Source organism: Mauremys mutica, chromosome 7, assembly GCF_020497125.1.
Source record: "Mauremys mutica isolate MM-2020 ecotype Southern chromosome 7, ASM2049712v1, whole genome shotgun sequence".
Lineage (NCBI taxonomy): Eukaryota > Metazoa > Chordata > Testudines > Geoemydidae > Mauremys > Mauremys mutica.
In genome coordinates this window covers 24,176,351-24,201,110 of record NC_059078.1, presented here as the reverse complement: position 1 = coordinate 24,201,110, position 24,760 = coordinate 24,176,351, and the positions used below count along the sequence as shown (strand labels likewise).

The 24,760-nt window shown below is 42.6% G+C and overlaps 1 protein-coding gene across 4 annotated transcripts in view; it reads left to right on the top strand.

Annotated features, from left to right (window-relative positions):
* FLNB (filamin B) overlaps positions 1–24,760 on the top strand; it is a 111,941-nt gene that overhangs the window by 24,648 nt on the left and 62,533 nt on the right. For all 4 annotated transcript variants that reach the window (XM_045023203.1, XM_045023202.1, XM_045023201.1 and 1 more), the window contains exons 2-6: positions 14,841–15,089; positions 16,304–16,401; positions 18,078–18,225; positions 21,916–22,034; positions 23,619–23,696. In XM_045023203.1, coding sequence (XP_044879138.1) covers positions 14,841–15,089; positions 16,304–16,401; positions 18,078–18,225; positions 21,916–22,034; positions 23,619–23,696 — 692 coding nt within the window. The remainder of the gene's footprint in view (positions 1–14,840; positions 15,090–16,303; positions 16,402–18,077; positions 18,226–21,915; positions 22,035–23,618; positions 23,697–24,760) is intronic.

Here is a 24,760-nt window from a genome sequence, read left to right as displayed (position 1 = left end):
GGTGGATGCTCCAATTTTTCTTTAGCTGAGCTTCCTTTTGGACTCTCATTGCATAGCCTCTCTATTGGAGAATACCTCCAGTGTAAACTTGAGTTACAAGGGTGAATAGTTTTTTTTTTTTAAGCCAATAAGGAACACAAGTAGATTGAGCATTTAGACAAGGTGGGTGAGGTAAAACCTTTTTATTGGACCAACATCTGTGGAGACAAGCTTTCGAGGTGTCAGACATTGAGCTCTTTAAGGGACCTCTTAAAGTCACTTTATACTTAAACAAAAAAAACTGATTTTTTTGCCTCTTGATAAGCTTGTTGTACTACCTTTATATAAATAATTAAAAAAAAAAATCAATGGCGCTCTGCTAGAATTCAGGTGTTAACTCCTGCACCTTTAACACGAGATCTGTCTCAAATTACCACCGGTCAATGAGATCTTGTCACAAATCTGAAGCTTTAGTTGCAATCCCTTCTCCCCAATCCAGTTTACAGCTTTCTGTATCACCTCTTGTCTCAATTTCACTCGTGTTCCAGGTTAGACAGCACCTCCATTTTAAACCTAGAAGAGCTTTTTTGGCAAAAGCTTTGTGTAGTCAACACAGAATGGCACAAGCCCAGTCCCGCCTCTGCATATCACCTTGCAGTCAGACTCCAGGTAGGACTTAATGTCACGAGCAAGAAGCATTTTTTTACCACATAGTACAAAATTAGTCCATCTAAAAAAGCATTGGAGTAAACAATGCTCTTCAGGCATCATGAGGAAATTGGATACAGAATGAATGGATGTTATGAACGCTACCTTGTGTATTAGTGCATAGTGGTAAAGTTACCAAGAAAAGGCTTGGGGTGTCCATGCATGAAGCGTATCCAAAGCAGTGTTTCAGTCAGGGCCTGTCCCATGCAAGAAAAAATTGTGATCTCAACATCCACTTCTGGGGGCTCTTAACACAGGAGCAAAGGTGACTTCACTAACCAGGAATGTGCTTTAAGTATAAGGGGCCTGTGCTCATGGGGCCTATTGTCAGAATAAGCAGTTTGTCAATGATGTCATTTAGCAAAGCATGCTGCAGCAGGCCTCAAGGACACAAGAAGGGGTCTGAAAGCTAGTTTCTTGATTAGTAATAAACAAATGTAGAGTTTCACAGGTGGGGTGTGGAAGAATTTATTAGAACAGGAAGCATTACTGTGTGCCTCCAGTTTCAGGCACAACTGCCAGACTAGCTTACAGTTTAACAACCAGGGGTTTCTAGTTCAAAATGTCGTGGTGGCTAACTTACTCACATTGGCAGACTGCCCTGCAAAACTGGCAAGGGACAAAGTATCACTAACAAAGCAGCACTTATGAAAGCTTACTGGTGTATAAAGACTGAACATTCAAACTTCCTTTAAAGAAGGATCATGGATATACATGTGACTAACCTAATTGGTGGCTGGGTATCTGCTTCCTAGCAGTACAGCTGCAAGAAGACTTGTTCGCTGCCAGATGGATGATTTTTAAATGGTTAACTTGTATGGAGGCCATCATTTGGGTTCAGTGCAACATGCATTGCTTTTTGTGACTGCTGATGAAATAGTTTAAGACTGCTTATCCAATCTGGCCTTCTGAAAGGGATTCTTGATGCCCTCCTGGTACTTCTAGAGCTCTTCAATACCAGGGAGCATCTACATGGTGCTTGGCTTTTCTAATCTAAGTGCTGTACCAAAATGATGGTGAGATATTATGCCATTTAAAGGTGTGTAGTTTCTTTTATTCTAGTACTCTTTCCTACCAGGCTATACAGCCTTATCTATCAACTACCTAATTTTGCAATTATCTGGACCCCCTGCTGTTCACCTAGCCACCCTTATGGAAGCAATTTGTGGTTCAATGGCTTATTTTTAACCCACTTCTGTAGTAAACCTTAGTTGAATTCCCACAACAGAAAATGTGGTACTATAGCATCTCACCACATGTTGAGGGGAAGAAGTTTCTTGCTCAGGTGAGGGATAGGGATTCCTGTCTTGAGGTCTATGCCTTGTACCACAAGAACTTGGTGTATGGGTATGGTGGTGTCATTAAAAGCATTACTGAAATCTAAATCCATTCAGACTTCTTTCAGTTAAGTGTGGGTGTGTAGTGTATGGCTTTTTCTTTTTTCTCCCCTCCCCTCTAACTACTCAGGACCTCTCAAATCCTTTTTAGGACCCAGGACAAAAGTCTGAAATGGTGGTCCCACCTAGCCATCCCAAAAAATTCCCCACTGAGGGGAAGCTGGGGGCAGTGTTGGAGAGCACACCTGTCCTGCACTCCCACTTCTAGTGGTGGCTTCTGTCCCATGGGGACTGGGCCTTGCTCCAGGTGTCACAACATGGCACACCAAGCTGCAGTGCTACTCAGGTTTGGCCTCATGATGATGGGGCTGCCATGCCAAACTTGACTAGGGCTGCAACCTAGTGTGCTAGGTTGCAACTCCACTTGATTGTGGGGCCAGGGTAATGATCCTGCTTGCTCTCTCAGGTGGCCCTGAATCTAACCAGCAGGTTCTTACCAGCCTTAATGGCAAGAAAACTAGCATGAAAGCTGCAAAATGAGTGACTTCTCGCAGAGTAGAAATCTTGTCCTAAAAGATACCCTCCCCAGTGTGCACTGTATGTACAGCTGGCTGAAATCTCTTTTGGCCAAAACTTCTTGCCAAAAAAAGCAGATTCAGAATGACTGAACCATTTAGTGAATTCGGGTTGAATTTACTAAATTGTTTCAAATTCCAAAATCAGTTTCATTATCTTTGAGACCACTTCTATTTTTTTGACTCAACATGACATTTTGTTGCAGGCTTTTGACCTGAAAGGTTTTTGTTCAGCCACTGAACAAAGAAGTAATGGGCACAGATAATGCCAAATGCATGTCAACACAAATAAAACGGCTTCTGTAGATTGGCAGGCCAAAAAAGCGAGCAGAACTCCCTCATTCCTGGCATCACTCACTTGAATGCTATCCCAAGTTTCTAGTCTGACAGCTTAGCCAGCCTCTCTTCAAATCAGCCACTTTTTTTTACAAATTTCCACACCTTCGCAGGGAGCAGCATGCGTCAGAATAAACATAAATTACCTCTCCTATCAAAATAAGTGAATGCAGAGGGTTCACCTGTTTAAGCTACTGGCGATCACTGTAATAGTCACTTTTTTTGGGGGTGTGTGTAACACTTTTTTTGACCCATAAAGAAATTCTGCTTAATTAGAGATTGTGACAAATTGGTCACAACATTGTTTCTGAACAAACTATAAATAGCACTGAAGCTGGAACAGACTAGTTAGGCACAGTAAACCTGTGGAGCTTGCTGGTATCATGCCTAGGAATAAAAGATAATGCCCAATTTATGGGGTCACTGTAGAAGCAGACAACAAGCTGTTTCTTCCAGGCCCAGAAAAGTTGCTCTGTGGGTCTAGACTAAAGAGCTATTGAAGGAAATAGAGGATGTATGTTCCCAAGGCACACAGGAACCTGTGTAATTGATTTAGACACATTATCCCCATAGAGGATGTTGCTAATGGCTTTAACAGGCACAATAAGCTTATGGAATGAATGTATACAGTGCACTTAAGCAAAGAATTTCCTTTCTCAATTCACTCAACTTAGTGAGTCTCATCTGCATGCTCAATGTGCAAAATTCTCATGGTATAGGACTTAAATCTGAGATTGAACTGCAGGGGAAAGTTGAAGTCTTGCTGCCTTCCATTTCCATAGCAGTGTTATGGCTATGGATGGGAGGAACTTTTTTCTGAACATGAGTGCTTCAGACATCACTCTCCAATATCTAAATTCCTGGGATGTTAATGGGGTTGGCAAATGCATTGTATTTGGACTGACCAGTATAACAGTCACTGACAGCTGGGCCCTGCCAGCATAGGGTTAAATACACAAGGTCCTGCATTGGTGAAGAATGGGCAATACAAGTGTGGCTGGGAGACAAGCATGACTGTAGTTTCTTCCTTCAGATTTGTGGTTTAGTGGCTGTCCTACCCAGAGGTAAGTAGAGCTTTATAAGACCTTCATACAGTGCGTTGGGAGGGAAAGTGGTTTTGTAAACAAGATTACTATCTCTAACCCAGCAAGTGTTAAGTATTTTGCTATGTTAATGTGCCAGTTGGATTGACATGGAACTGGGCTGCTATTAACCTAGCTACTTGATGGCATAGTCTGGTCTTCAATAAACCTAGTGGAGGCTTAGCATGAAACTTATTCTTATAGTTGGAATTAATGGGCAAATGGCTTTTGCACATCTGCAGCACAAGATCTCTATGGTGGTAAGAGGCTCAATTGATATCAGGAAATACATTAAGCTACATCTTTGATATTCTGTGGATGGAGTTAAACTTGCTCTCATCACACTTAAATTGATAACTAAAGCTAATGTAGTATACAAAATGCCTGAATGCCCGTGGGTGTGCTTACTGTGTGTTTAAATTAGTGATAATCCAGTAAATTTTATACTGGATCCTAAACATGAAAGGTACTATTAATGACTTGAGGAGAACTGCCAGGTACAAAGTCAACATCCCTGTAAATATTCAGGAAACACAAAGGAACAAGGGGCAGTGTTTGGCAGGGGGAAGTCTCCTCTGCTTGATGTGGTCACAGTGCAAAGCAGTGCTCTTTTTGCTACATATGAAACGTGAGTCTTGATTACTGATGACCAGGAATCTAAACTGCAAGAAGTCTGCAGTACATGATTTGAGATTTTGCAAATTTAGGGTGACTGACACTAGTGTCAAAGATATAGGAAAGTGGATCTTGAAGGATGACCATAAGTGGGAGAACTGAAAATCTAACTGTTGGTCTTTTAAAGGGTTGGGTGCCCAAAGTAAATCTTGTCTGGTTTACAGCAGCACCTCTACCTATGGAGTGGCATGTGCTGAACAAAGGGTAACTCTTGATGATCTGTCGATGGCAGACTAAATCTTCATGGCAAGTTTGTTAGTTGACAGACTGAAAAAAAGCAGATATGTCAATGGTGTTTCCCCCCCCCCCCAAAGTGAATAATTTGGGTTATTGGCCTCTCTACAACTCAAAGGTGTAGACCTGTAAACTGGTCTTTACAGGTTGGATGGCATAAATAAAATGGAGTTAGTCAAAGCAGTATTACATCAAGAACTCTCTGGGTGAAGTGAAGCAATGCAAGCAACTGATAATGCTATAAATGAACAGTACAGTTTGTACTGGGAAGCAAACTTTGTAAAAACAGCTGAACACTAATACAAGAGGAACTTGTGGGCTTCTTAATTGGAAGGAATGCTAGGCTCTTGTACACTGAATTATTAAAGAGCAGTGTTACTACACTACTTAGTAGGGCAGAATTGAAGGAAGGGGGTGAAGTAGTCTAAATCTGATATAGGGTCTTAGGAGCACCTCCAACACCTAAGGTTAGAAATTCAGTTTGCACAAACCTTCTGGAGCCTCTAATGTGAATGTGCTTCAAAAATCTTCTGTACTCATGATCCTGTCCCCAGTCCTTCAGTTTGCATTTTACTGTTAAGTCCTGTGAAAGTTGCTGTGTTTAGCAATGAAGCTGACTCATGTCTGCTGCAATATCTCCTCGTGCTTCCACAAATTGTCCAACAAAGACTTGCAGCTCTACTGCAGAGCAAAGTTCAAGAAGTATTTGATGCAGTTTGTTTAACACTTGTTCTTTCCCCATGCTGCTTCTCTATCTGAAGAATAACTTAGTTTTTGTGAACAACATCCTTGGGTTGCTGTGGGATTCCTGTGGGATTCCTAATCTTACCAAAACTTTTTGCTCTCTAGAGTAAAACTAGTCTTTCCTTTTTAAATAAAAACAGCTGCAGCCATGATTCTGCTAGGCATGGAAACCAAAAGCCAAGTGAGTACAAGTTCAGCTGTCACTATGTAGGTAGTGCTTGACTCCTGGTAAAATCATTAGGAATGACACAAGCCCCGGTTTCTGGAATCCTGTGACTATGAATTGGCTTTAATTGAAGGCTAGAAACTTCTCTGGCTGCAGGAAAGCCTGAAAACATGGCCTAAGTCAGGGCTTCTCAAAGTGAGTCATGACCCCTGAGGGGGTTGCAAGGTTACCACATGGGGGTGGGAGGGGGTTGTAAGCTGTCAGCCTCTATCCCCAAGCTCTGCTTCTCCAACATTTATAATAGTTACCTATAAAAGCTTGCTTTTTAAATTTATATGGGGGGTTGCACTGAGGTTTGCTGTGTGAAAGGGGTCTCCAATGCAAAAGTTACATTATTCACGTAACTCAAATTGTGTAGCTTAGCTTGACTTTTCCCTTTAGTGTAGACAAGGCCTAAGTCAAGCTAAAGACTCTTTTGGCTTCCATTACACTATGCCTATAACCTGAATAGCACTACAAAGTTACTGTAGACTCTCTGCAGAGACCGTCAAATAGGGTAACAATCTTCAACAGGCAATCACATTAAGCAGCAATTATAAATTGGCTTATAGTTAAAACATGGTTCCCATTCAAGACTTTAAAGTGGTGGTGTATACTGCATGCCTTGGCACCCCATAATCCATTCTTTTGAAAAGCTGCCACTGAAATTCTTATGCTTTTTATTATCCTGCTTAAATCTAGGCTCCTAAAAGTATAGTGGGAGGAAACTCAGTGAGTTTAATCTTTATTGCTACCTCAGTCACTTAACCCCTTAATATTTTAGTTCTGAAATGAAGTACTAGTACATCAGTAACAAATGTCTACAGTGGAGATTCTCAAATCAGGGTCCCAACCCAAAAGCAGATTGCAAGTCTATTGTAGGGGAGTCACTATATTGCCACCCTTACTTGGTGCAGCCTTCAGAGTTGGGTGGCCACAGAGCAGCAGCTGCCAGGTGTCTCACTGTGAAGGTAGTGGTGCCACCAGCAGCAGCACAAAGTAAGGGTGGCATGATGGGGGCATGATATCATCACAGCCAGACAAATTTTCAAAGGAGATCCCAGCAGAAAAAGTCAAACCCTTGGTCTACAGCATTGATTGGGCTTTTGAATGGCCAGTTAATGCTATAACATGTCTCTCCACAAGCAAGAGCCTACTCAATGGGTCTGCTCTCTCTAGCTTATGTATAGGGCCCTGCAAAATTCACAGCCATGAAAAATACCTCACGGATTGTGAAATCTGGTTTCTGCCATGAAATCTGGTCTTGTGTGCTTTTACCCTTTACTGTGTAGACTTCATGGAGAGGCCAGAATTTCCCAAATTGGGGTTCCTGACCCAAGAGGTTTGGGGGAGGAGGTTGCAAGGTTATTAGAGGGGTTGTGGATATTGCCACCTTTACTTCTGTGCTGTTGCTGGCAGTGGTACTGCCTTCAGAGCTGGGCTCCCAGCCAGCAGCCACCACTCTGTCAACCTAACTCTGAAGGCAGCACAGAAGTAAGGGTGACAATATCATGAACCCCCTACAATAATTTTGCAATTCCTTCACAATCCCCTTTGGGTCAGGACCCCCACAGTTACAACCCAATGAAATTTCAGATCTTTAAATCTGAAAAAAAATTACAACTTTTCAAATCCTATGACAATGCAATTGACCAAAATGGACCATGAATTTTGTAGGGCACTGCTTACCTAGGTTGATGCCACTAGGTAAACTTCGTAACACCTATCCTATCACTGCTTGTATTGAAGCTGACTTGCATCTCCCTCTTTATGTAACTGACCTACACACTAAACCGGGGTAGGCAACCTATGGCATGGGTGCCAAAGGCAGCACACGAGCTGATTTTCAGTGGTACTCATGCTGCCCAGGTCCTGCCCACCAGTCCAGGGGGCTCTGCATTTTAATTTAGTTTTAAATGAATCTTAAACATTTCAAAAACCTTATTTACTTTACCTACAACAGTTATATTTTAGACTTCTAGAAAGAGACCTTCTAAAAATGTTAATGTATTAAGGGCATGCAAAACCTTAAATTAGAGTGAATAAATGAAGACTCGGCGCACCACGTCTGAAAGGTTGCTGACCCCTGGACTAAAAAATGATAGTTGAGGAGCAAAGGTTGCCAATAGAAATCCTTAACTTCACGACTCGTACCTACTTAAATTCCACTCCTTGCTGGTCTTGGATGTGTTCTCAAGTTGTGACTCCTACAACATTGGGCTATTGGTCAGTTTGTGTATTAGACCAGTGGTTCTTGACTGGGGTACACATACACCTGAGGGTTCAGAGGTATTCTAGGGAGTACATCAATTCATATAGATATCTGCTTAGTTTAACAGGTTAAATAAAAAGCACTAAAGGAAGCCAATAACTAAAATTTCATGCATGCAAAATGAGAAAATAAGCAGGTTTTTTTTTTCAGTAACTGTCTGTGGCACTGCTATTTGTCTGATTTTTGTAAGCAAGTTTGTCAGGTGAAACTTGGGGTACGCAAGTCAAATCAAACTTATGAAAGGGGTTCAGTAGTCTCGAAAGATTGAGTACCATTGTATTAGACTGAGGTCACCAAGGGGCCACAGCTACCTGACTAGTTGCATGCAAATCCCACTGAAGTCCAAAGGATATGCAATTGACAGGATGAGTAGCACCAGAAAACTTACTCTTGTAAATGCAAAATGGCAAATACTTTTTACATATGAAACCTAGTCTGCTGCTATGGGCTTGCCAACATGTCCTGCAGTTCAGGCTATAGGAATGTGACCCTGCAAGTGTAGACGAAGAGGTACCTAATTTGGATTAACATAGTCCTCTATGAGCATGAACTAGAAGTTACCTACGGTGTAAATGTAGCAATTACAGTGCAGCATGTAGATTGCAGTTCTTGTTGGGACATACTGCATTCAGTAACTGGCTAAGAGAAGGGCTCTGGTAGAGCATCGGTGCTCTACCAAGTAGCACTTTGACCAAGAGCTCTTGGGTCACTAGTCCACTCCCATAAAATGCCCCACCTGGAAGCATCAGTCACTTGGCAATTTCCCAGTCATCTGCTTACCTACAAAGCTGATTCTTCCTGAGCAAATGTTCATAATTGGTACAATTCTTGAGGGGATGGCATAGTGACAGATATTGCAGTTTCTTGCAATATGCACAAGGAACCTATTGAATTAAGTTTAAGTATCTTAGTCTGTATTAAAAAAACAATCCCACAGTACAAACACTTGCATGTAACATCTCTAGTGGGGAGATCTGACTAATCTAAATCCAGGGAAGTGTCATGGATTTGCAAGGACTATTTGAACCAATACACCAGACAAGAATTAACTTCTGGGACAAACCAAGTTGTGGGTTTCTCTTAAACTCTAGAGGAAGGTGTATGCAAATATGAAGTGTTTTGCTTAACTGGAGAGAAGCATTTTGTAGCTTCACCCTCAGAGGGGACCTTCTGTTACACCTCTTACATGGAAGACAAGCTCAGAGGCCAAAACAGTATAAAGTAGTGACGCATTGATGCATGTGCTTGTTCTGAGCTAACAGCTAGTGTGACCACAGGAGAAAATCATTTGGGAAAGGATCAATCTGCCAGAGCCCTTGTTTCAGTTTGAGGTGATCTCTGGTAAACTGACAAGCATCTATGGAGGTTGTTTTTTGTGGTCATCTTAGCTGTAGTAGTTTCAGTCTAAGGGGTTTGCTGAGAGTGCTGTGTGCTGATTAATAACTATGGGCAATCACAGCGCTCTCTCTCCAAATGACTATAAACACAGTTGGCTGGCTAGGGAGTGAAACTTGTGGGGAGTTCAGTGGAACTGTGCAGCCTGGAAATACCTTGATCGGGGAGTGGGGGGAGAGGCCAGTTTCTCTCCAGCAGAAATGACTCCTTTGGAGCTAGGAGCCTAGACATAGTGCCCCTGCTGGACCATTGAAGAGCAGATACAGAGGCAGTTATCACAGTTCAGGACAAGTGCATTTCTGAGCTTTGATTTGATTAGGGTGACCAGATGTCCTAATAAAATCTTTGGTCCGGATGCAATTTGTCCCAATATTTCGCTCTGCCAGTGCAGCACTTGGGCTTTTGTGCTCCACCAGTGGACGCCCCCCCCATGCATCTTGATATTTTCTTCCTCTCATCTGGTCACCCTAGATGTGATAAAGGAGCATCTCTTGGCAACCAGTCTCAACATTTGGAGCTGTTACATTTAAAATCACTGCTCAAGTTATGAGGGCACATGCTCATTTTAAAAGCGAACATACCAAACTCCTGAGATTCAGTGATATGGAAAGTCACATTCAAGCTGCCTGGGCTAATAGGGTCAAACAACCTTCAGTCTTACTGTCACTTATCTCCTGACAAATCTCTCTCAGCTTGCAAACAAGGACAATGTGTTAGCCCTTGACCCTGGGACTAGGGAGCTTGCAAGGTGTCACTCAAGAGATGAATACACAGCAGTGAGGAAACAGCTAATGGGATACAAACAACTTCCAAGCTAGGGTGGACAGACATCAGGCTTAGGGCTAGAATGCTACTCCTCTGGGGGCTTCTCTCTATCTATGGTGTGCGTTTGTAGAATGAACGCTGCTCATTCCCTTCTGGCTGCTGGAATGTTTATGGCTTTGAATCAAAGCCATCTTGTTCATCCTTCCCTGCAACATTCCCTTCAGGCTCTTGCTGTATCTATGTTGCTCCTATTGCAGGAGCCAAAAGTGAAGCTGACAATTCCTCTTGCTTTTACTTCAGGGCCCATGCTGCCCATGGTAACTTAGTCAAATAACTGAGTGGGAAATGAGTAAGGATGCTGAAAGCTTGAAAAGTACTTTAACTAGGCTTCCATGTCTTGTGCTTGGCCAGCTGGCTGAGTATGGTGAACTTTCTTTTAGTTTGTCACAGCCCCTAACAATGCATTGGACAATCTGGGTCTCCAGCATTGAAACATAAAGGGGGAAATTCTAAAGCATCATTAGGCATATTCATAGTTAAAAACAGCAGTTTAATCCTTTCTAAAACTTGTGCAAGTGTCTTTTGTGGTGCTTCTTGAACTTCTGTGCAGAACTAAAAGTGAGCCACTTGTGTTGGCATATCCCAGAATAAGCTGTCAAGTTGAACACAAAGCATCATGTTCACTGCTAATAGAAATGCACATTAAAGCATTACAGTACAATTGCATGATCATCTTGAAGTAACATCTAAAGCAGGGGTGAGCAAACTTTTTGGCCCAAGAGCCACATCTGGAAATAGAAATTGTATGGCAGGCTATGAATGCTCACAATTTGGGGTGAGGATTCTGGTTGGGGGTGTAGGCTCCAGGGTGGGGCTAGAAACAGTTCAGGGTGCAGGAAGGGGGTTCAGGGTGCAGGAAGGGGGCTCAGGGCAGGAGAGTGAGGTGCAGGCACTGGGGTGGGGATGAGGAGTTTGGGGTATAGGAAGGTGCTCTGGGTTGGGACCAAGGGGTTCAGAGGGCAAGAGGGGGATTAGGGTTGGGGCAGGGGGTTAGGGCATGGGGAGAGGCTCCAGAGTGCAGGCTCTGGGCAGCGTTTACCTCAAGCAGCTCCTAGAAGCAGAATGTCCCTTCTCCAGCTCCTATGCAGAGGCGCAGCCAGGCAGCTCTGCATGCTGCTCTGTCTGCAGGCACTGCCCCAGCAGCTCCCATTGGCTGTGGTTCCTGGCCAATGGAAGCTGCAGGGGCAGTGTGCAGAGTGGAGCCCTCTGGCTGCTCCTATGCGTAGGAACCAGAGTGGGACCATGCCGCTACTTCCAGTAACCACATGGAGCATCCCCCTGACCCTGCTCCATGGCTGGAGTGCTGGAGCAGGGCAAGCCCCAGACCCTGCTCTTTAAATTAAAACCACTGGTGGGCCAGATGCAGCCTGTGGGCTGTAGTTTGCCCACCCCTGATCTTGAGTGACAACTGTATACAAATCTTAAACTGACTAGAAGTTCTAGAAAGACTTGGCTTAGACGGTTTCATCAATGGAACACAATTCTGCATATCCCCAGATATCACCTACTATCCAGGACATGTGGTCTAAGGCAAAAAACATGCCCATTCTTCCTAGATGGGAACTCTAATTGTGTCAGGCTCTAGTGCTCACTTGGCTCTAGCTGTGGTAACACACTTTTCAACATGTATAACTTCCTCCCAAGCAAGAGGACATATAACTTAACAAGCATTTTTGTCATCTGTTTTTGAAGTCTGACTAGTGGTTTTTGGGACATCTTGAACATCCAGGCCCTTAAGGCTATTCCCAGGCCAAGTTTAATTATCATAGAATGGTACATAATCAGTGTCTCTGGTCACTATGCAGTGATTACAAATGGATACTTGCTCATCTCGCTGGTATTTGTATTACAAGCAATTGAGACTGGAGAACTGGTTAAAGTGGCAAAATAGACATGAGCTAAACTGTCGATAAATAAGTTTTATTCAAAACTTGTGCTGGAGACTTCCACTAGAGTTGGATGGAGAGTTTAAAACTAATTTGCATATTTTCTGGAACTTGCCTTTTGATCAGTTCTATTAAACTCTTCCTCATTCACCAACAGAAGACTAAGCTAATCAGTATGGCTTAATGTAAGCTGGATAATTCTGTATATTTAAAGACCAGTCAACCATGCTGGAAACCAAAATGGAGGAGACTGGTGAATTCTCTTAAAAGGATAGAAACTGGCACAAAAGGTAGTTCTTGGAACAAAACCTCTCACTGATGCCCTGTCACGCTTAACACCCATGTTTTCCTATTTTATTTCTTACTGCCTTCCTGTAAAAGACCCACAAATGGGGCCAACTGTCAAATGCACAAATAAAATTGGAAATTGTCATCTCCAACAGGGATTTGGAGCAATCAGATTTTTTTAAATGCTCCGCCCCAAAACCCGGATCTCCAAAGTCACCTTGGTGGTGCAACAACAGTTAAGGCTACAATTCTTTCATGGAGGTTGCAGAAGTCATGGAATCCATTACTTCTGCTACCTCTGACTTCAACCCCTTGTGGCAGGCCCCTCCCTCCCCCCCGCCCCAAAGTTGCATAGCTGCTGGGTGCAGTGTGGGGATCCTGTGGCTGAGCTCCCTATTTTGTTCCAAATATTTTTAGTAAGTCAGACAATTCACAGGCTTCTGTGAATTTTTTTTACCAGTGACCTGTCTAACTTTTTTACTAGAAATATTCATGACAAATCTTAGCCTTAACAATAGTTTAAAAGTAGATATGACTGTCAAATTGACAGTATCTAGTACTTGTGCCAAATATACCCCCACCTGATAACTTGCTAATGTAGTTTTCATGCTGTTCATAGCATCTGAATGTCATGTGGCTTTGCTTGGGTTAGGGGACTCTAGTAGCCTTTCTTCTATAACAGAATAAGTTACCACTGCATAGAAGTGGTCAAGTGAGCAAATGGAGTTGATAGAGCATATCCTCTTTAATCTGGTCCAAATTTCAAGACAGAGATTGCCCTAAAACAAGGTAACTGAGGAGAATTCAAGAGACACTGATAGGAACAGGACCAAACTGCCATCTTAGATATAACAGACAAGACTTCAGAAATGGCATTCTTTAAATTGCCTTTTGTTTTTGTCAGGGACTGTTGCTGAGGCACACCCAAGGAAATGGTGAGAATCAAGCACTACAGGAAGCTGATTCAGACCACTAAACTATATTGTTGCTCACTGCAGTCAATGATCCCTCTTAAACTCTGTGTAGATTTGCAGTTTTGCTGTAACTGCAAAATAGAAGCTTTTTAGTGATGTGCTTCAACTTGGTGAAGCCACACCTTGTCATAACTGAGCAGTATTTCATACATATAGCAAATTGATCCGACTGGTTCACCTGCCTGGTAATGCTGGATGGGTATTTCTGACTCAAACATAAATCATTGCTATTTTCTTTTTATATTTTAAGTAGTCCTAACTAGAACATAAGTCATTGCTTTGCCTGTTTACGAATCAAGGGTAACACTGAAATGCCAATGGCCAGTACAAATTCTGACACCTAAGCACTGAGAAACTTCTGGCTTAGTGATCTTATAGCTAGGTTCCCAGTTATCCCAAATTAATTCACACCCTGAAATGGTAGGATCTTGGTCTGATATGTGAATGCTCCATATATGGGTAATAAAGAGCAGCAGTGCAAAATACAAAATGAGGAAGCCTGATAGAATAGGGGTTTACAAAATAGGAAGCAGATGGTTATATTGCAAAGATACTCTGCACATTTCCTAAACTCATACATTCTAGCTTCCAGTCTGATATGAGCTTCCTAGCCGGCATTTCCTTGAAACCATAAGTATGACACTTGTGATCATAACAAATCCTACTTTAGGGTAGGTGGCCTGATAGGCTACAAGCCCTCCCTCTCATGAATATTTCATACTGAAGTGAAAGTAGGTTAAAGAACTTGGCTGAATATATGATCAATATAAAGGACTGGCTGTTTAATTGGTGCTAGACTACAAAACCACTTATGTTGCATGAACTTTCTCTCGGAACTTCTAATCTTCTGTGGGAGCTTCAACAGCCTGCAGTCTGGTTTTATTAACCAGTACTTCACACCAAAGCAGACACATGTTCTACAAGTATTTAAATATATTAAACCATTTGAACCTGGCTTCCAAAAACAGTCTGACAAAACTAGCTTCCTAGAATGTGAGTGGTATACAAATTGGGATATTATAATTGAGTTCTGTACAGTACATACTGTTAAACTAAGTATTTGTATATCTCTGCTGTACATTAATTTACAGTTAACATTCTTGTATTGTAATTGCATATAGTGAGCAACAATCTTTTAAACTTGGCTGTCATTTTTAACTATTTTGGTAATAAGCTAAAAGGAGCCAAAATTAAAGCTCTTTGCATTGGTGTCCGGTTACTACCTCAGTGTTGTGTAATTCCTGTGCTTGATAGTGATTAAAATAGTGTGAGCTCTTTCCTTTATCAATTTAATAAGGCTTAATCACATTTCTTGTGTCTTGCAGATAGCAAAGCAATTGTTGATGGGAACTTAAAACTGATCCTTGGCCTAGTATGGACCCTTATCCTCCATTATTCCATCTCCATGCCAGTATGGGAGGATGAAGGAGATGATGATGCCAAGAAACAGACCCCTAAGCAGAGACTTTTGGGATGGATTCAGAACAAAATTCCTTACTTGCCAATCACAAACTTCAATCAAAACTGGCAGGATGGCAAGGCATTGGGTGCCCTGGTTGATAGCTGTGCACCAGGTAAGTGTTCTCTTTGTAGATCAGGGTCTTTCCTCCCTCTTCTATTCCTTGTGGCAGCATTTGAGCTAATATTCTAAATTTAGTAATAAGATTAGACATCTAATGCCCTTCTCCATGAGACTAACAGGTCATTTTATAAAGCAGTAGTTGTGGAAGCAAGCTTTAAATGACTTGGGTAAAGGTCAAAGGAAATATCACAGAGATGAAAATATAGTTTGGTTTACTACAGCTGCCACTACAGTTGTGTTCTAACCGACTAGATCAACACCAGGGATGAAGGAGCGAACATTGGCTCCCAAACTGAAAAGCACTTGTTGTTGGGGCCAAACATGGGAACATCTTTCCGCTTCAGATTATAGCAGGAGGTTCTGCATTGAGGCTTTTAAAACACTTTCCTACTGGGAGCAGAATGTAGAAGTTGGAGGAAGCTGCACCCCTGCAAAACTCTAATTTTTCACCTCTATTTGTGTATTTCTTTACTAGAGCAAGAATAACATGACCAGGGGATTGGGGGGGAGAGCAGCCCAAGTGCCTGTTTTTGCTATGAAGGTGTTGTAAATATAATTAGCTCACGTAATCTAGTGCAATTCTGGCTATGCACCATTAGGAGAAAGTATCTTCACAGTGTAGATTGTCAATGCTGCACAAGATTCCACTGAGCATCAGGACTCGAGTGTCATTAAGTAGCTTTAAAACTTAAAGCACAATAAGATACCTCATTCCTCAGGCTAAATCTAAAACCTCCCAATCAGATGGCTCTCTAAGCAATCTAAACTTGCATTTTGGTGACCTGAGTGGGAGAGTCTTTCCTGACTGGCCTCTTGGTTCATAGGCTAGCTTGGAAGTACATGCTGTCACTGAACTGCAGTGCACATACTTGGCAGTCAGTAAGTAAAAGTGACACACATCCTACTTCATGCCACCTTCCTTGGAAGAATGATGGCTGCAACCAATAAAAGTGTAGTTCTAGAACTGTGAGGAAGCCAGCCTTCTAATCTGAAAGCAAAACACTCACGATGGTGAGACTTCCTATTTAGATCTCCTTCCGTGAGAGTCAGTTGCTTTCTGGACTATAAAAGCTGTCATGTGCACAGATTTGGGAAAGTTTATCACCCAGAATAAGCAGTGTTGTGTGACTGTCTCCATTTAAAAAACCTTCTCTAGCAAATAAACTGTCAATGTGAGTTCTGAATGCGCAACTTGCTTATTCTTAGGTCTCTGCCCTGACTGGGAGACCTGGGACCCTAAGAAACCAGTTGACAATGCTCGTGAAGCCATGCAGCAAGCTGATGACTGGCTGGGTGTGCCACAGGTAAGACAGACAAAGCAAAAATGCCTGGAGCAGAGAGGACACTGTCTGAATACTAAAGGCATGAACTGAGTCAGTGCTGTTATCACTAACTCAGTTCTGACAGCCAAGTCCTGTTAAATTTGTGAGCTTCTCCAATAGTAGCCCTCCAGAAGTCTTTAAGGTGTGGTGCTAGACATCTGTAGTACATCTTCATAACTTTTGTGAATCCCTGTTCTGACTAAGGGCTTGTATACACTTAGAGCAGCTGCGTGGTGCAGCTGCACTGCTGTAGCGCTTAGTGCAGAAGCTACCTATCCTGATGGGAGTGCTTCTCTTTGTATGTACTCCACTTCCCAGAAGCCCTCTTGTCAACATCATGCTGTCTACCATAATAGGTATATCTCTCTCTATATATATTATATCTCTGAACTGGAAGGGACCCCAAAAGGTCAGAGTCCAGCCCCCTGCCTCACTAGCAGGACCAAGTACTGATTTTTGCCCCAGATCCCTAAATGGCCCCCTCAAGGATTAAACTCTCAACTCTGGGTTTAGCAGGCCAATGCTCAAACCACTGAGCGCTCCCTCTCCCCTGAACACTGATATAACTGCAGTGGGGGGTGTGTGTCTGGGGCCTCCATGCTAGCACTATGGAGGAGAGGAAACCTGTGGTGCACCAACTAATGGTGTTCAAGGGGAAATAAATACTTCACCAAGGCCAGGATGACTTTCCTGTTCTAACCCTGAGACTTATTTTTATTTCTGGTAATTTGCCCACTTTCATTTTCTTTCTGTTGGATGTGAGAACAGCTGAAGTGACTCAGGCCCTTAATTCCTCAGAGCAATCAATTGCTCTAGACTCAACTTCAACAGCAGTGCACACCCAAACTCTTCTCTGCAATCTTCTCCTTTCAAATAAAACTAATTTTTGTTCTAAAGATATGGCTGGTTATTGCAACACACTTTTTTGGGTGAGGGGGGAACTTGCTTCATTCTTCATTACTAAGTGTACTTGCTTGAACAGGGTCCTTGGGGGTTAATCTGTTCAATCTGCCACCTGAAGTCTTAAGTGCTTTTGTAAGAAAGTAGCTTTCTTTTGCAATGATCTCACTTGAACGGGAGCCCATGGATCCTCAAACCATATTTTCATGCTAATAGTCAAACAAGCAAAATATGTTAAATCTCTAAAGCTCTCTGACCGGTGACTCTGCTCATGGCATTAAAACAAACTGATGGACATGACCGCATCACTGCTGTCAGTGTGAATTTCAGTTTCACTTTTTCAGCTATTCATCTACAATCTCCTTCATTGAAGGAATAGCTCCAGGTTGCTTTCCCAGGAGGGTAACTCTCTGGTTTTGGAAATAATGCATTTCTTTAGTTATTGAGGCTAACAGATAGTGGTGGTCTCCATCTTTGTTTCCCTAAAACTACATCAGTAGACTATATAGCATTACAAACTTCCTCTAATGCAGACTTCTTTGCTAGTAACTCAACCCATAATACTGCATTAAATACTTTCAAACTGAATTTTGTATTGTAAATCCTTCCAGTTAACTCTAGGAAACTTCTATGTAAGGGGAGCTATTGGAATGCATAGAATTCCCATGTACCTGAATTGTACTGCTCTTGGGAGTCTAATATTGATAAATGGTAGACTAAATACATGTATCTAACACTCTAACCTGCATATCTTCCAGGTGATTACTCCTGAAGAAATTATTCACCCTAGTGTGGATGAACACTCTGTAATGACTTACCTGTCACAGTTTCCCAAAGCCAAGCTTAAGCCAGGAGCTCCTCTAAAACCCAAGCTGAATCCAAAGAAAGCAAGAGCCTATGGCAGAGGTAAGGAATAACACTTGCCAATGCAGGGTATTTACTTGACTTAGGTTGACACTTCAGAAAAACATGTTGCTGCTTGATTGTGTTGTCCACAGTAGGTCTGGAGTCCAAGCTGGATTAATGTACTTCTCGTGTGGTGCTTAGGCTGAGAAATGTGGCAACAGCCCAAAAAGCGCTCCTATTTCTAAAATGCAAATTCTCCCCCTCTTCTCACCCCCCCCCCCCAAAAAAAACCCAACAACAAAACCTGAGCATGTTTGACACCTTGCACTTGTATAACTGACCACTGGAAAAAGTGGGATGACCAACAAGGAAACTTTTTAACAAAACTTACAGGACCAATGTCTGAAACAATACTCAGACATAAGTGTGCACCACCCTGTTTGCATATTATTGTATAGCATGCACTCTTCTTAAAAAGCCCAGAAACCGAAGTAAAAGATTAATGAATGTATGCAGAGCTTCCTGCCCTAGAAGACTAGCTGCCTCTGGGGTGGGTGGGGAGTAATACATATGAACAGTCCTAGTAAACCTTATTGTAGAGGAATAACTTGGAATCTCAGCAGTAATAGGTTCACAGTTGCCCCCCAGAATGGCAAAACTGCTCATCGGGAATCAACAATGCAAGGTTTCCATTGCAGCCCATGCACTGTCTTGTTAGTCCATGCTCGCACTGAACTAAACTAAGTGGTGAGACAAGCCATAAGAGGTTTCTGGCAAAGGAGACTCACTCTATTGGATGAGGGTAACTGGCTGGTAACGGTCTTGGTCCAAATCTTAAACTTCATCCTGGGAGGTGTGGCTTTGAAAACACCTCCAACAGGAGGTTGACCATCAACCTAATGTTGGATACTAGGAAAATCTCTTGCTGCCATGTCCATTCATGGCAATATGTACATATACAGCTGTTCCAGCTTTCCATGTAAGCTATGCTATGAGATGTTACCTTGTATTCCAAGCTAACAAACCTTTCTTTACTGCAAGGACAACTATGTTCTCAATTGCCATGAGAAGATGTGGTTACAGTTTTGTATAGAACTGCACTGACTCCCTAAGGAGTGTTTTTTGCCCATGATAAAGGTTACTATAAAGGCCCTTTAGGGGCAGCATGATCTGGAGGGCTAACAGGATTAAGTGGTAAGGTATGACTTCAGCTCTGACTTCAAGAAAGTAGCTTTATCTCGTTGCCTTGCTTTCCCTGCCCAGGGGAAAGAGAAACCACCTTCTGAGGTGCTGCCTCAATGCTTGTACAGTGCCTGAACACTAATGGCTTATGTGCAAAACTTGCATTTGTCTAGATGACTGATGCATTTAACACCTAATGTGTGAACAGGAATATATCCTCGTATTACTGTTGCATTTCTCTGGAAATAAATAGATTTGGAAATTCTGCTGTTCACAGCCACTTTTTGGGTAAGCAACCAGACACTGCATTTTCTACTAACTGTACAAATGGCTGTGGAGAAACAAGTTTCTCAATAAAACTAGAGGCCCTGTCTGTCTCATGAGAAGCAATTTCCTGGACATGATATGATGGATATGCTTGGACTAGCAAAGAGCTAGCAACTTTGGGAACTCCTCCACCCACTCAACAGCAGGACAGGTGTACTAGCTCAAGGCTAAGTGTAAAAAAGATTCAGTAACTAAGCTGCAGTAAATGCATGCTGTGACAAGTCTTGTGTGAGAAGTGCAGAGCCTTTTCACTTAGTGTAATTTAAATAAAAGTCCACTGAGTCTTGCAGGGCACAGACCTTAGCTTAAGCCAAGGGTGGCCGGTCTGTGGCTTCGGAGCCACATGTGGCTCTTCAGAAATTAATATGCAGCTCCTTGTCTAGGCACAGACTCCAGGGCCCCAGCTACAGGCATCAACTTTCCAATGTGCTGGGGGGAGGGGGGTGCTCACTCCTCAACCCCTGGCTCTGCCACAGGCCTTGCCCCACTCCACCTCTTCCCTTGCCTGAGCCTGCCATGTCTCGCTCCTCCCTCTTCTTCCCCCCCCCCCCCCACATCCTGCATGCCACAAAATAGCAGATTGGTGGAGCTGCTGTGGGTGGGAGGTGCTGGGAGCAGGGGGAGCTGAGTCGGGGGGGCGGGGGCTGCTGACATATTACGGTGGCTCTTTGGCAATGTACATTGGTGAATTCTAGCTCCTTCTCAGGCTGGCCACCCCAGCTTACACCATTGCTGGTGTATATTAGCTGTGTAAGCTTAGTTTTGGCAAGATGTTTTGAATGCCTTGCATGGGAGAAATTAGGGAGGGATGTGGGTGTTCACAAGCAGATAAACCACAGCAGTGTCACTTATATGTAATGAAAGTAGAATACCTATTAAAACTACAAACTAAACTTTTGGCCACAATATCTAGTACTGAATAACTTTATAAAAAGATTAATAGCGTATCAAATTGCTGTTCAGAACTTCACCACCACTTCTCCAACTGCTTTAACATTGCTTGTGGCTTCTTTGATACTCTGAACATTCCCAGTTCTATGAACTCAGGGAGTAACACCAACATCATTCTTGTAACTAGAATGAAACAATCCTTGCTACCATATGGAAGCTGAGTCATGGGATATGGCTTCTAACTTTTTGGTGGCTCTTCTGAACAGTCTTAACTCCATCTCGGAGAATATGGCAGCCCATCATTAGACTTAAAGCCAAGTGGCATCCAGAATTCCAGACTTCATTCTGGGATAAGCTTGCTGTGACCTTATGTTAACCATTAGAACTCCTAAAGGTGCCTGTATTTTAGGAAGTGCAGGTTGTGACACTAATAATATCCTGAACAGAACTTATGGAATTACAGCAAGCTTAATTCAATAAAGTTCAACGTTAGTAATCCAAATTCAATACCAGTTGGGTTCATTGTATTATAAATGCAGTTGTGGCAGTGTATGTGCCTTTTCTAGTAGGGAGGGGGATGCTAATGGACTTCTGTCATGAACCTTTGAAGCCACCCCCAGGGGAGAAATTCATAGACTAGTTCAAATTTGGATTTTTCCAGAGGCCAAGAAAAGACATCAGTTTAAAAACTCAGGTTTTTATCCAGAATTAGCCTTCCTTCTTCCTCATCCAGCAGATGGACGGGACCCTTGGTACATGTAGGGGCCCAAATCCTTACAGCAGCATCAGAGGGATTTTGCTTATTGAGGTCTCATAAGGTGGCGTCCTTGTTCTGAGCTGAAATTGTGATGAATGGGTAACCTTAAGGAATCCCCCTTGGGTGTGGAGGTTGAATGACTTACCCTGCTAGAATCCATATTAGGAATGGGCTGCTTGGCATGCATGAGATGTAGATTTTCATTGTTAAATGTTTCTCTAATGCTTTGTAACCTCAAGAATAGGTATAAAGGCTGGGAACACTGCAGTCTGGGAATACCCCAGTCAGAAGGGGGAGAGATGTAGGTCTTCAACAAAGAGGCAACAGCTGAGGAGCTGGAGGTCTCAGTGGGTGCCCTTGCTGGGGCAATAAGAGGAAAGACTATAGCTACTCTGAGCTATGATGCTGGTTGTCCAATGCCACTGTTTTTGGTAAACAAGCAGTCCTGGAAAACTGTTGGGGGAACTTAATGTCTCACTACTTGAGCTGTATCAGAACTTGTATTAGGTGGCTTGTGTGACTGTCATAAACAACCTCTTATTTAGTTTTGAAACCAGCTAAATGTGCCTTTTTGTGTCCTATCCCCTTAACAGGAGTTGAGCCTCATGGAAACATGGTGAAGCAACCTGCCATCTTTACAGTAGATACTATCAGTGCTGGGCAAGGAGATGTAATGGTCTTCATAGAAGATCCAGCGGGGAACAGAGAAGAGGTCTGTATGCTAAATGTGTTTAGCATGAAAATTGGTAGGGAAAAATCTAGTTTTAAATGATTAAATTCAGTTTACTACACTGAGATACAGTTGGTAGTGATGCACAATACTTAAGGTGTTTCTCTGTTCTTAAATAGAGTATATGAATACTTTAAAAGTCAAAATGACAACTGACTACAGTTTGCTAAGAATTAGTGTACATGGTTCTTAAAAGGAATAGAAAACTTTATCGTTCAATTACAACTGATCAGGTGGGACATGAGCATGTTTTATATTTGTCAAGTTGTCCTTCAGTTCCTCTTTCTATTAAGCAGTTTTGCTCTTTAGCATGAATATTGAAAACTATATTCACATCCTGGACTTGAATCTGAAGTGGTATTCAAGACCCTGACATTTCAGGAATACTCTCTCCCTGGGAAAGCTTTCCCAGGCTCTCTCAAATCATGAACAAGCCAGCTAGCAAAATGTGTTCCTTAGCTAGGATCCAGTAGCACAATTACTATGTGCAATGTGACTGGAAGCAACTTTGAAATCTTTCCATAGCCTGTTTTCCCTAAGCAATATCTTTAGTGAAGAAAACATTTTAAAATAGTCTCATGATCATTATACCTACCAGACTCAGTCCTGCTGTCTTTAAGCCCTTCTCCTAATTATAAATCACTCTTCCAGTTGGGGAACAATCAGTTGACTTGACCAATACAACGAACACAGCTCAAATGTTGAATCACTAGAAGTAAATTCTTTCAGTGAACTGTACTTGACAAATTGAAAAAAATCAAATGACAGTACATTCAGTTACCAAATAGAACTAAATCATGATCGCCCTGCTCATTCTGCAAGAGCAATGGCTAAAGTTGTAGAATATCTGCTGCTAATTACTTAGTACTTGGTACATTAGAACAATCTTGGGAGTTCAGTTAGTGGAAACTCCTATAATGTGATAGAGGTTGGTGAATTTAATCAAGTGAGCATTTGAATTAAGACATTCCAGACAAGTACAATTATACTGCAGTTGATATTGGTTAAAAATGTTGGTCGGGCCCCAGTTTAGTTGTTGGTAGCAAACAGGACCAGCTCCAGCTTTGCTGCTGCCCCAAGCAGCAGGCACCCTCCCATCCCCAAAAGTGGCAGCACTTAAGCGGCAGCTCAAAGAGGAAGAGAGGGAATGAGGGACCCACTGCTGAAGACCTGGATGTGCTGCCCTGATACCAGATGGAGTGCCACCCCTTTGAATTGGCTACCCCAAGCACCAGTTCCTACACTGGTGCATGGAGTCACCCCTGGTAGCAAAGGAACAGAACAGGTCACCAGGTGTATTTTAACTTGGTTCATGTGTTTCTAGAAATGTCTGGCTTTTCCACAAATATTGGGGAACAGATAGCTAGCAAGTGTACTTGCTGCCATGGCAACTGTATCTAACCTTACTGTGGGTCCTAAAGAGATAATCATTCTTCTTTTTGACTAGTTTCAGCATCAAATTCTACCAACTAAAGATTTAGTGTCACTTGTGAAAAGTCCTAGTTTAGCAGATAGTCAAGTGTAGACTCAATGTTTCTGGGACAAATGCTTTCGCTTCCTTTCTAGGCAAAAGTGACACCTGACAATGAGAAGAACAAAACCTACTCTGTACAGTATGTGCCAAAAGTTACTGGACCTCACAAGGTGAGTGAGCAGGAAGATTTTGGGTGTTCATGATGCTCAACATGCTTGTTAATATTGCACTATAAATGGGCACCTTAAACTATCATATTTACTGATGACACAACTACCCAGAAACCCTAGTGTAAATAACCTGTTTCCATTTTCTGTTCAAGTCTCCACAGTTTGGGGCTAGTGGACTCTTCTCTCCCTTCCCTTAAGGGATGAACCCTCCCACATTTCTCCAGTTTGTGAGGATATGGTCTTGTGGTACATACTCCTACTTAATGTGATGCGCAAGGATAACAGGATGACCTGCTGCTGATCAAAAGGATAGTCCATCCTCTCCAAAGGGATGGGGGAAAAGCACTCACTCTGTGCTGCTGGGCTCATCCTCTGCTCTTTTCTCCACACTGGTGTCAGCAGAGACTTCTCCAGAGCATGAGCAGAGCCTTTTGGTCTCCATGAGCTTTTAGTACCAGGAGTAGGGCCTGTGACTCACCCTGACTTGGGAGCCCACCAAGATGGTAACCACAGCGGGACCATTGACCACTCCCAGGAAAAGGCTGGCAAGAATGAATTGGAGGGATGGGCTCAATTCAGCTCCTCCTGCCTCCTCAGTGCTGCAGTTTTCTCAAGTTTTTGTTCCACTCTAAGCCACATGGTTGAAAGGGCTTCATTACAATACATAGCATTCTCCAGTATCCCCTACTTCCCAAGCTCAAGCATTAGAAAAAACTAGCAGCCTTCTAGGGTTGTAGTTCTAAAATGCTGGTCCTAGGCTCCTGGAATCTTTATTTATGCAGACAACTTTGGGGGCCAAAGTAAATGCAGTAGAGTTGTTAGGCAAGTCATCCCCCCCGTCCCATTTAGATCCAGAGGGGAAACAATGATGAAGCCAAACCTGGATTATTCTGGTAGTCTTCACACCTGCCCCAAGCCTGGAAAACTTCCTTTTATAACTTCCCTAGCTGTACAGCTGTGTCCACTTTAGCCTTCTATGTTGTAGATTGCTAGCTTAATGGTTCTACCAGGCAAGGTATGAAAGCTGACCCTGCAGAGGGTCTCCGTATTTCTCCTTCAGTTGC